Source organism: Marmota marmota, unplaced genomic scaffold (genome assembly GCF_001458135.2).
Source record: "Marmota marmota marmota unplaced genomic scaffold, marMar, whole genome shotgun sequence".
Lineage (NCBI taxonomy): Eukaryota > Metazoa > Chordata > Mammalia > Rodentia > Sciuridae > Marmota > Marmota marmota.
Genome location: NW_026000249.1, coordinates 32,260,533 through 32,273,219, shown reverse-complemented (window position 1 = coordinate 32,273,219; position 12,687 = coordinate 32,260,533). Strand labels below are relative to the sequence as shown.

At 34.7% G+C, this 12,687-nt stretch overlaps 1 protein-coding gene across 6 annotated transcripts in view; it reads right to left on the bottom strand.

Annotated features, from left to right (window-relative positions):
• Window positions 1–4,436: 4,436 nt before the first annotated feature.
• Window positions 4,437–12,687, bottom strand: part of Kdm6a (lysine demethylase 6A) — a 96,398-nt gene continuing 88,147 nt past the window's right edge. For all 6 annotated transcript variants that reach the window (XM_015488122.2, XM_015488125.2, XM_015488124.2 and 3 more), the window contains 3 exons: window positions 8,675–8,801; window positions 6,374–6,544; window positions 4,437–5,316 (listed from right to left, as the gene is read on the bottom strand). In XM_015488122.2, the coding sequence (XP_015343608.1) occupies window positions 5,287–5,316; window positions 6,374–6,544; window positions 8,675–8,801 (328 nt within the window). In that variant the 3' untranslated portion in view covers window positions 4,437–5,286. The remainder of the gene's footprint in view (window positions 5,317–6,373; window positions 6,545–8,674; window positions 8,802–12,687) is intronic.

Below are 12,687 nucleotides of genomic sequence, written 5' to 3'. Positions count from 1 at the left end.
CAAGAGAACGAGTGGAGCCCGGCATGGTTGTGCAAGGCTCAGGAGCCTGAGGCAGGAGGATCACGAGTTCAAAGCCAGCCTCAGGAATTTAGTGAGACCCTGTTTCAAGATTAAAAATAATAATAATAATAATAAGGGCTGGGGATATGGTTCAGTGGTTAGGTGCCCCTGGGTTAAATCCCTGGCATAAAACAAATGAAAAACTATCCAGGAATTTCCCCTTTATTATTAATGCTAATTTATTGTATGCATCTTCACTAAGATGATTCACCAACTACTTTAAACCCAATTTGGGGGTCTTAATGTACCTAAATGCAGGTAGCTTTCCATTCTAATACAAAAATCTAGGATGTTAGGAGGCAAATACTACTCCCAAAATGCTTCTCCTAAAGACTAACTTAAAACACACTATGCTACCTGCCGCAGTCTGGCTGGGCACAATTCAGGAGCCACTTGTCAAAAGAAATGAACTTTATTTTTAGAACCACACACGCCAAACAAAAAAGCTCCTCAGGAAAACCTTCAGAGTCCAACTGCCACCACCGGCTTCCCACAAGCCTCTCTCTCAACCACAAGCCTCACCACCTCCCCCCATCCTCCTGCTCTTGAGGCCGATTGGCTGGGTTGTGTGGGCGGAGCCAAAAAAGTCCCCCAATGAGCAGCTCTGTGGTCTGAAAGGGCAGGGAAACAGCCCAATGAGCATCACCGCAGAGGAGCCAATCAGCTAGATGTTGCTAGGGCCGCTGTGAGCCAATCATCAGCCGGCAGTCTGGAAGGGCGGGGAAACAGCTCAATGAGCATCTCCAATGAGCATCACCGCAGAAGAGCCAATCAGCTAGATGTTGCTGGGGCCGCTGTGAGCCGGCAGCTGGAAGTTTGCTGGCAGCTGGAAGTTTGCTGGGGCCCCTTCGGCTGTGGCTCTCAACAGCTACCCATCCTTGTTTGCTCAGGACAGTACCATTTTGTGGCTGCTGCCCAACCCAATTATTAGTACCCCCTTTCAATCTCAAAAGGGTCCTGGTTTGTACTATAAAAGATATGGTCAACTTAATTACAGGTTATCAGTTTAAAGACACCTTCTTCTTTTAAATAAAAGTTTCTTCCAAATGTTACTACTGAGTGAACACTCAGTAACTCCTTCTCTACAGTGGGAGGTACACTAGCATGTACTTTGGAATTAGGCTCTGAAATAGAATCCTGGCTTCACCACTTAAAAATTGTGAATCTGTGTAAGTTACATGACGTCCCTTTATTTCAATTTACTTACCTGTGAAGATGGGAATAAAATAGTAATTAACTCAGTTATTGTAAGCATTAAACAGAGGAAAAGTATTAAGTACTGGGTTTTGCACAAGTTTTCATTACATTGGAAGTATCTTCAGGTTACAATAAATAACATCATAAGTCAAAAGTATGCCTTCCTCTCAAAAGTGAAACATCACATGGTTTGCCGAGACACACACACAAACGTACTACTGTGTGGAGCATTCTAGTATAATGCTGCACAATGTTTAAGATTGGTTATCTGTTTACTATGTACCAAGACCAACATAATTTCATATCTAGAGCTCCCAGAAAGGCTAAACTGACTCACGTCTTTCAATCTCTTCCCATCTCAGCAATCAGGTTGTCAACTCTATTGAAGGAGCTTCGACGAATGTCACCAAAAATCTCATGAGACAACCCAAGGCAATCTCTTTAATCCTCATCTTTGCAGCATGCTGTGGTTATTTTTTCAAAAGCTTTAACCTATCTAACACTACTCCTGGCCAGCTTAAGTTTTCTTCTCCTTTGCAGTCTATCTGCTTTTTATGTGCTGATGTTCCATATTGGGCCTAAGTTCCACCTCTCTGCTACTGATCTTGTTGGCTTTAAGCCTTACCTCAATGGACAGCCAGATACCAGGTGGCTCCTAATTCGAGACTAACAGATCCAACCTCTTCTTAACAAACTGGATTGCCAACAGGAAGTTCATTATCTTCTGCCTCCAGAACTCATGTGTATCTCCTATTCTGGGTAAAAGCACCCTCTCCTACCTGGAAGACATCTAATGAGTCCTGTAGACTTGATTTGTGTCTTCCAAATCTGTGCTTTTAATGCCGTCTTCACAATATCCAAAGTTCAAGCCCAAATCATGTCTTCCTTGGAGCTCTGTGCTTTAGAAATATCCTGGTAGCAATGTAGAGGACAGATGGAATGGTTAAGAGAGTCAGCAAAGCAACTACAATTCAATGCTCTTCTTTTGCTTAAATTCAGCAGATGGTTTCATAATAATTAGAGGGTTAAGTCTAAACATCTCTTATGGCAGAGAGCTTTCCAACCTTAGCTCCTTCCTACCTCGCTGGTTGTCTTCCACCATACCTTTAACACTACTTCCAAATTCCCAAATCTTCTTGCCCTGTCAGGTGTGATAATGTAACCCATGCTGAAATGTAGTTATTACCCCTCCTTCTTGCTACCTGTAGGTTTTGCATAAATATACATCAATCTCCCATTTTAGATGTGTGCATGGAGGGATCACATACTATTCATTCAGCATAAACACATAGACTAAATGAAAACTCACAGAACTTTAAAATTTCATATATTTAAACTCAATTCGTGATATAATGTGATCTTAAATTTCATTTGGCTAATTAGTATTTATTTTGAAGGTCCTAGTTTTCAATTTACTTTGCAGACATGACTTAGCTTCTACACTTTGTAGTAAAATCTAAAATTTTTCATTGTTTTAATAGTTTAGGCAAATGGAATTACTGTATTGATGCTAGTTAAGAGTTCCTACTTAACTGATGCTAGTGAGAAAAGAATGTAATTTAGTCCTCAATCTCTGGATCGACATCTGCTTTTTAAAAAATGCACTGTGTGATTAGATCCTTTCTTTGAACAATGTGTGATGATGCAAAGTTGTTCCATTATTAAGCCATCTGGATAGAGTTTGCGTTAATGGGGCTAACCTATACAAACAGTTAAAAAATTATTCCTGACAACAAACTATCTTAACAAAACCAAGGAAGACAAGTTATATGAGATACATCAGAATGGGTTAACAAACATTTAGGTACAGCTTTAGCCTTCTTCTGATTTTTGTTTTTTGGAGGTTGGCTTGCAATTTTTGTTTGCAAAAATGTTTTGTCTGGAGTTCTTTTATTCTATATGACTTCTGGATAGGAGATTTTAAAAGAAAACCACTTAAAAATATCTGGTTGGAGCTGGGGTTGTGGCTCAATGGCAGAGAGCTCACCTAGCATGTGCAAGGCCCTGGGTTCAATCCTCAGCACCACATAAAAATAAACAAAGGTATTGTGTCCAACTACAACTAAATAATAATAATAATAATAAAAAGTCTGTGGTTAACATCCTCAGCAGCACTTCAGGAAGCACTTATTTCATAACTAAACATTTGGAATTATTTGTCTGAAATTATAAATATGGGATGACTGCTGCTAAAAGGTATTCAGCAGCAAACCAAATTATTAACTAAATTGAATAAAACATCTACATGCTTTCAGCCTTCAAATTGCTTCTAGAAGGACAACATACTCCAAAACTGTCTGAAAGGGTACTTGATAAAATTTCTTCAGTCATATGTGCATGTGTGTACATGTGTGGATGTGTAGGTGTGTTTGTGTTAAAACTTCACTTATAAGCACTCTTTATGTTTCTTCAGTAACACTTCTGGAAAATTCATAGAACTATATTATAAAAGGAGACTATTTGCCAAGTGCTTCAGAAAATGGAGATACAAATGAAGATGCATTATAAAATAAAATACTAATATTAGACACTGTTAATTAGCAGTGATTTGTGAATGCTAATATAGCTTGTTGTATTTTACTAGTGATATGGAATTTGTAGATCCCCATCCCATCATGGTCATGTAATCAGGAAAGCATGAAATATCAAAATTTCCTAACTTTTAAAAAATAAGTCTCTTAATTTATTTGTGTTCTAAAATAGACCCTTTATCCTGGAATCCCTTTTCCCATATAAAATGCTACTAAGTGATGTACAGGATTTGTCAAGTCAATACAACATTCCTTTAAAAATCTTGTTCATTCACTATTTGTTTTCTACTATTATACTATATTTCGGCAGCAATTGTTTATTGGTCTGTCACTGCAGTAATTGCAACTTAACAATAAACCAGTCTGACATTTTAGGTCTTGAAGATACATACCATATATATTTCTTTAAAAATAATCATACTTTTGTAAGCAATACTTTACAGTAGACACCTCAAAAATCTACCATAGATGTGAAACTTAAACGAGAAAAATTTAAGTTCTAAATCTTTATACATATATTCAGATTTCTATATATATTATATATACATACATAAGTATATATAAAATATATATAATCAGATTTGAAAAATGAACAAAAACTGGGCACTGTACATAAATTCTTTTTAAAACTCAAACAATAGAAAACTCTTTAAACATTAAACAATTTTAATAAAAGTTTCTGTACAATGCTAAGCAGTTTTATTTACACATAGAAAATGTAATAGGAGTAGTGTTTGAAATTACAGAACTCCTTAAAATTTCAATGGCAGGTAAATCTGGAAAAAATAACAGCATTCCATTCACAAATATTTTCAAGCAATAAATATGTATTTATAAATAGTGTAAATTTACATCAAGATTAGAAACAAAAATCACAAATCTGAAGTTTATTCCTTAGTCTATGTGCAATCCATTATCTTTGTGACTTGGCTGTTAAGTTTTTTAATGTTTTATTTAGGAACCAAAAGTATAACCATCATGGTTTCAAAACAAGACAGAAAAACATAAAAGCAGTAAAAAAGTTTCTTACCTAATTTTTCACATTAAAAAAAAAAAGTTGACCAAAGAAAGACTTAAAATTGCTAACTACCTTACAAAGAAATGACCAGCTAGGCTAGTATTTTTTTTCCAAGGAAAATTGTGAAGGGGAAAAGATAGATGAAAACAAATTCATCAGCCCAGAAATAGAGAAATATAAAAGAGGTTGTCTTCAAGTCAGTAGTCTGTATGGTGTTGCCAGTTTTGTCAGATATATACAAAACATGGAAATTATTATTTATTTATTTTTCTGAAGTTCAGCTGATTAGCTTTGTGAGAGTCCTGGAGTAGGAGCGGTACTCTCCCCATCCAGTTGGTTGACACTCCGCACTTGGAAGGTTGCATAGACACAGTTTTCAGCCAGCAGCCTTACGAGATAGCTATAAAAACCAGTGGTGCAGAACTGGGTTACTTCCTGAATAGCAGAAAAGGTCTCATGTTTAATGTCCATGGAATAATATCAAGATGAGGCGGATGGTAATGGAGGAGCCTGAAAATGAAAGTAAAGTAGTTTATTTTGATATACAAATTGTTAATATTGTTCCCTAGCTTATGGCTATAAACATAATTCTGTTTATGAAGTTAGGGAACATAAAACAAAAAAGTCAACAGCCTAATACACAAAAGTAAAACCTTTTCTTTAACCTGGCCACTTTTCCCAAGAGTCTAAGACCACTTCCCTATTCAATGTACCTGCAACTTTCCATACTTATATTTAGAAAAATAACTTAACAAATCAGTTACAATTTCATTAGTGACTGCCTTCAGGATCTATCTCAATAGGTAATACATATTTGGCTCAATATAGTCCAGATAATTTTCTTCTTCTTCAAAAGAAATCTTGAAAAGCATTCAGGTGAAAATATCAGAAGCTAAATTTCAAAAAGTCAGTTTCTATCACATGTTTGGGAGAGAAAAGTATTGGAGAAAATCAATAATTCATAAATTATGTCTGTCTCTTTTAATAAAGCTATTGATCTGCTAGGATAAAATGTTTCCCCCTAAGAATCTGATATTTGAAATTAAAAACTATATGCAATTTACAAGTATACTTAAATTTCAGAAGGTTATATAACATACCAGGAAGTTAAACTCCATCAAATATTCCCATGAGGTTAATATGTCTGGCAAATACAAAACTTTATATAGAAATACAATTAACTCTAAAAGCAGAAGTATATATAGAAAAGCACACACTGAGCATTCTGTTGGCACTAATAACCTATGTACATATTCGATTAACTGAGATCAAATGATAGAAAAGATATGAAAAGGTTCTAAAACACATGAAGATTTTAAAATGTAGTTGTAACATTATTTAGGCTGGTCTCACCCAGGAAGAAAAGTGAAAATGATATATGTCAATTTCATATGAATAAACAGTTGGAAGTAAAAGAGAAGGGGATGATAGGAATACACCCTTATGTATTATCTGCTGAGCCAAAAGAAAATTTAAGTATTTCATTACCTCCAACTTATCAGGTGGCAGAGCAAACACTGTTGCCTCAACCCAGCTAACTACATACTCACGTGTTGTTGTCACTTACTAATGTAAATTGGTCATAGACTTGCATCAGGTCCTCCATTTTGTACTGTTCTAGCACCACAAAATTTTCCAGGTTTCCACTTGTTTTTCGTGCACAATCTTGGCAATGTACTATGTAGGTCTTACGAGAATTGCTCTCATTAGTGACAAAAAGCAGATCAAAAACCTCCACCTGTTTTATACAAAAGAAAAATGCATTAAACAGAGATGGTGGTATTTATTGTACTGCTTTGGTATAAACATAAAATTTTACCTTAAGGGAACCATGCATAGACAATTATCTCTGGTTAAGATAGGGTACACCAAGGAAAAACATGTCTGTGTTTGAGAATCTTTATGTTGTGTCAAACCCAAATACATGGTGGTAATGCATTTTTAGGGGACTTACCTGAGGGAATGACTTACTCATGATGACCTCTGACAAAGCCTAATTCAAAAGTTTGGCAAAGGTCAGCTCATTTCTGTTTTAAATCTAAAAATATTATTATACAATCAGATGCATGTAATCATTATTTTCCTTTTACTCTCTATGATAGTAGTCATTACACAGTATTGTGTATGGATGCCTGTCTTTCCCCACAGCTGAGTTACTCAAAGACAAAACTGTTTTATTCATCTTTGCATTGCTAGTGCATGTCATAGTGCCCAGTGTTTAACCAAACCTCAAAATATGCTTGGTGAATGAATATAATCTATTTTACAGATAAGGAAACTGATAGGTAAATGAAATGACAGTTGAGTATTCAGTTATAAGCCTTATGTAAGTATAAACAAAAAGTATACTCATAAGCATGGCATGATTTAGAAATAATGCCTCTATCTTATACAGAAAGACTTGAGTTGTTCAGGCAGGATAAGGACCAGCACTGTGGGACAGGAGTCATTCTCAAATACTGGAAAGTTTATACATTCATTTTCTCCAACTGACTTACTTTAGACTTTATACAACACTAATATAGTTAATGAATTCAATCATTTCAAAGAAAGGTCAACAACAGAATTTGAAAACATCAATTTGGAAAAGATCATCAATATTACCATATCTGCTTACTGTGGAATTTTTTCAGTAATGGAAAACTCACACAATCTCATTTCTTAAAATCCTGGAGTACACCATGTTTCCATTACTATCAATGGGCAATAATAGGAACCTGAGCTAGAAAGTTTATAAGCATTCTTCAACTTGTTGCTTACTTCTGCCATTTAATGAATACTTATTTTTATCTTCTAAATACTTTTTATTTCTTCCCCTTCTTTAATATTCCTCCTGCCAAGTTCTAGTCTAGGCCTTAAGATGAAAAATCGTACTTAAGACCACTCCAATAGCTTACTATTTCTATCTTATCCAAAATACACATCATATTACTTGCTTCTCAAAAATTTTTGATGGCTTTAGTGACCTCAAACCAAATATCAAATTCCTTAAAAGTGTTCAAGATGCACTGCAAGCCACATATCACTGAGACTTATGAGTAGAATTTGCACAATCTGTGTTAAAGCCACATTGGACTGTTCATTCTTTTTGAAAACTATTATAATTCCCCAGTCCTATGTTTCCTATACCCCATGATGGTCTACCTCTAATTCACATCATTTTTTAGCCCACTGAAATCATACTCATCCTTCAAGGAAGGACTCAAATGCTAATACTTCTGTGAGCTCTTAGGCCAATACCAGAAAGGAAAATTAGATCATTTATATCCCCGCAGTATTTTCATAACAGAAATCCCAACTTCACATTTATCGTAGTCTCCTATAAATTATAATCAACTGTTTATAATTCATTTTCTCCAAGTAGAATTTTAAGTTTCTTCAGAGAAGGCACTACATCTCCTTTGTTCCTGCTCCTCTTGCAAGCCTTGGCTACAGTAGAAGATTTGATAGATATATTGCAAATTGCACCAGGGAGGACTGAACATTGATCTGCATGGAGGTATACCAAATTACATCCAGTTTACTGGCATCTGTGTACATATGTTCCCAGTCTAAATTCTTGGACTAAAAACTTCTTGTTTATTATCATCTGTAAAAGACCTAACAGATAAATGACTCTGTGGTAGATATTTTTAAGGCTGATTAACAATTAATAAAATATTACATCATCAGATTAAGTTTTAATATAAGAAATCAGAAATCTAGTAACAAAATTGAACACAATGCTAACTACAGTAAAATACGTTACATGGAAGTGTGTGTGTACACACACACACACACACACACACACACACAGTCTGAGGAGAAACCAAGAGTGGAGAGGCAAGAAGGATTACAAAAACAACTGTGGAGAAGAACGTTTACGTACCTCACAAATGCTACAGTAATGAGCTGGTTCTTCTTTTGTCCTCCCATGCCATATAATCTCTTTTCCTGCAGCAATGAGAGCGTCTCTCAAAGTCTGACATTGCTTCAGAGTTCTCAGAAGACAATACCTATTATAGGGGAAAAATTATTTGTGACCAGCAACTGAATATCAAATAATTATAGCATGAAAGATACAGAAATAATGCCAAGAGAATTGGTTCTAATATCTATGACTTCAAAATTTTTGTCAATTTCCCAGATTTAAAAAATAAGGCAATGCTCAGCAAGTCTAATGATGATTAATATTAAACCATTTAGAGTTGAGAATAACTGATATCTGAATATCAAAATATAAAAGTCTTAATTAAAAAACAAAACAAACAAAAACCTGACTCCTTGCTTAAATTTGAGTGGCTAATTGTGGCTCTTATTTGGGCAAGTTAGTTAACCTCTCTGGGAGTCAATATCTACATCCTTGAAATAAGGGATCTGAATTCCAGATATGAACTGCTATGATTCTAAGTAAGACAGAAAGACACATTACTTTTATCAACACTACCTAGACACTCATGAACATCATTACTTTTAAAACTCTTTGAGTTCCACAGACAGAAAATAATTTATGGATTCAATCATTAGAGTATACAAAATTGTTTTAACTATAGCGCTAAAGAAGAAAAAAAGACATTTGTTTTTTTCATTTTAACTTGTAGATAATATAGTGGAATCCATTTATATTAATACAACTGAAGTTTCCTAATAATTTAGACTTTTTTAAAATTTAAACATGATACTAAAATATTAGTATAAAATATTACATCATCAGATTGTGAATCACATTGTGAATTCTCAGTTTGTGCTTATTTTTCTACAGTTTGCATTACTTGGAATATTCTGTATTATCTTACTCTCCTGTGAATTTCAGTGTTCAGGTTCTCCATTTGAACAGAAAGGCTGAACTAGATGATCTCTAAGGCATTTTTCAGCTCTAAAAATCAGAGATAACAAAAATACCCTAAAGAAAAGGAAATAAATTTAGCAACTAAATATTGTCTTGAGAGCAAAGGTCTTGTCTATTTTATTCATACTTTTCTACTCATTTATTTACTGCCTAGGACAGTGCCTGGCATATATTATTGTTCAATAAGTAAACATTTGCTTTCTAAACAACTAAAATTCAAACGTGGGTAATAGTATATTAATCTTAATTTATGTTTCATTTGTATTTTATAAGTTACTAGGCTGAAGTATTGTTATTTGTCAGAACCCATGTATATTAAAACTTATCAGGGGATAGGGGTGGTTAAAATATATGTAAAACACATTAACAACATACAATAATCAACTTTTACACTTGCAGGCCAATTCCTTAAGTTATCACTTCTTAAGGAATCCATTTCATGTTAAACATGTTCTTGCTTTAGACTATGCTTGCATGTCAAAGCTAGGACTGTTACCTGAGTGTGCATGCACATACACACATGCATATGTGGTATAGAGTGCCAGGAGAGGTAGCAGATAAAACTTCAGATCATAGCAAAAGAGAGATAATATAATTGGGCCCACGCCCCCAGCTCTTGAAAAGCAACTGCTTCTTTTTCCCTCCCCATGTCTCATGCAATTCACCTCTGAAAGTATAGATCTTACTAAACAAGTTTTCCAAGCAGAGGTTAGCAGTATTTTTATTTTACAGGAAAATAATGCCTAAAACTCTGCAGGTACCTTGGGGAGATTTTCAAACTCAACTGTGCTCCCACATGGGCAAACAAAAATAATAAAACAATATAAATAAATAAATAATACAAAATAAGAACCAGACAGGAGGCATATATTCAGTATTCTACGTACATTATGCCAACCAGGACCCTTAAGCACCTTGTGGAAAAAGGTTACTTCTATCTCACAAATGGGAAGCAGGGGCTCAGGGAAGCTAAATTTATATGATACATCATAAAGCTTGTAGAGTGACTGAGTTTGGGGTTTGTAAAAGAAGAAAATCTCAAACTTTCCCTATCTCACGTTCTACTCTCTTCTTTTTGGTATTTTTTCAATTCCCATTCTCTCTCTCTCCTTGTTCTTGTGAAGATAAAAATCTTGGGCTAAGTCAGCAATTTTTTTCAAAACAGTCTTGGCTCTGTGGAGAATTATTCTATACTTTAGTACAAAATAACAAAGGGATGGACCCAAGGTTGCTAAGAATAAATAACCACAAGCAGTCTGCTTCTGAAATCACAGGTCCACAATTTTTGTGTCATGCTAAAATCTTAGAAAACAATTGTTTTCTGATAATAAATGAAAAACTGTGGTTTCTCCTTACCCTTATATTTTTTGAAATCTTTTGTTGAGTTGAAAGAGAAGGAGAATTTAGAGGGACAGAGACTCAGAGACCACAGCAATGAGCAGGTCTAAGAGGTGATTCAATCAAAGGACAGGGAAAAATAATCAGGAAGTGAAGAGATTTAGGGAAAAGGATACTTGGGAAGGTATAGATACAATATTCAAGACTTGATTTAATCATAAATAGTTCTGCTTTAATTAATTTCAGACTTTGATTTTTATATAAAGAGAACATTGAAGAGCTTTTAAAAAATTAAAAGCCCAATAAAATCAAGGTTCTCACTTCCTCTTAATTTTAGTATTGCTTAATTTTAATAAGTTTATCTTACACCAATTAAGAATTTAATTTGCTAAAAACAAAATAATAAATTACTAGAAAAAAAGGTAAAATGCTAAATGTAGAAGATGGAAAGTTCTATTTTACATGAATGCATTTTAGGAACAGAGTCAGAAATTATTTCTGCAGCTACAGAAACAGAATTCTTTGACTTTTAAGGATTACCAGTGGTTTCAAGACCCAAGCCCTATTTTTATTTGGATGAAAAACTACACAAAAAGACAAGAGGATAAAGACAGCTCTGGCACAGAAGAAAACCACAAGGAAGAGACTAAGTGAGGGCTAGGCATATTTGAGGTTATTCAGTAGAAATTAATGCAACCAAAACTTGATCTGCAAAGATGAAGCTTAAAAAGGGATGGAATTTAAGAGAATAACTTCTTTAGAATGAACACACACAATATACTCACAAATCAACACATCAGGCAAACCATAAACAAACCTAGGAAGTCAAGAATACTACAAGGAGAAAGAGATCATTTTCAGGTTAGGGGAGGTAGAAATCTTGGAAGTTTTCATATAGGATGTTGAAATTTCTGATTTGAATATATCAATTTAGATATAAGCATGAAAAAGAGATTGGGGTAAGGCACGTTTTGTGCAGAAGGCACACTGTGAGAAGGTATTATTTAGGGAACAAACGATTATTCCTACAAATGATTTTTCTGGGCAGGATAAGAATAGGAATGAAGCTATTAATGATGTTATGTCAAAGTTAAGACAACAGACGTGATTATGCTAATATTCTAGGGGTAACTTGACTAAGTTCCCAAACGTCAGTGTGGAGACAGATGAAATATGGGTTTATTTGATAGGGCACTTTTCAATTCTTTATGGTAACAAACTCAGTCACTAAGTAGGTGACAAATGAAAGTTCTAAGAGTCGGCTTGCACTGCCCAGTCTCTAACCCTACAAGGAAAAGTAAGCCAAAATGTGAGCCCTCAAAACTCCCTTGCTACCTGCCACTCCAGGATTGTGTTCTCCTATGACAACAGAAGGTATATGAATGTCAATAAGGCATCTAACATTTTTATTTAAACCAACCACATGGCTGAAAATCAAGGTCTCAGTCAATGATAAAATGAACACCTTAGGAATTCCTCAATGGATGGGGCTGGGATTGTGGCTCAGTGGTAGAGCACTCGCCTAGCACCTGCGAGGCCCTGGGTTCGATCCTCAGCACCTCATAAAAAATAAATAAATAAAATAAAGATATATTTAAAAAAAAAAGAATTCCTCAATGGAAAAACAAGCATAAAAGCAAATATATGTTAACTATAAGAAGGCGGAGTTTTAGAATCTTTAGATTTTGTTTGGTCAATGTTATAAAAAATCATTG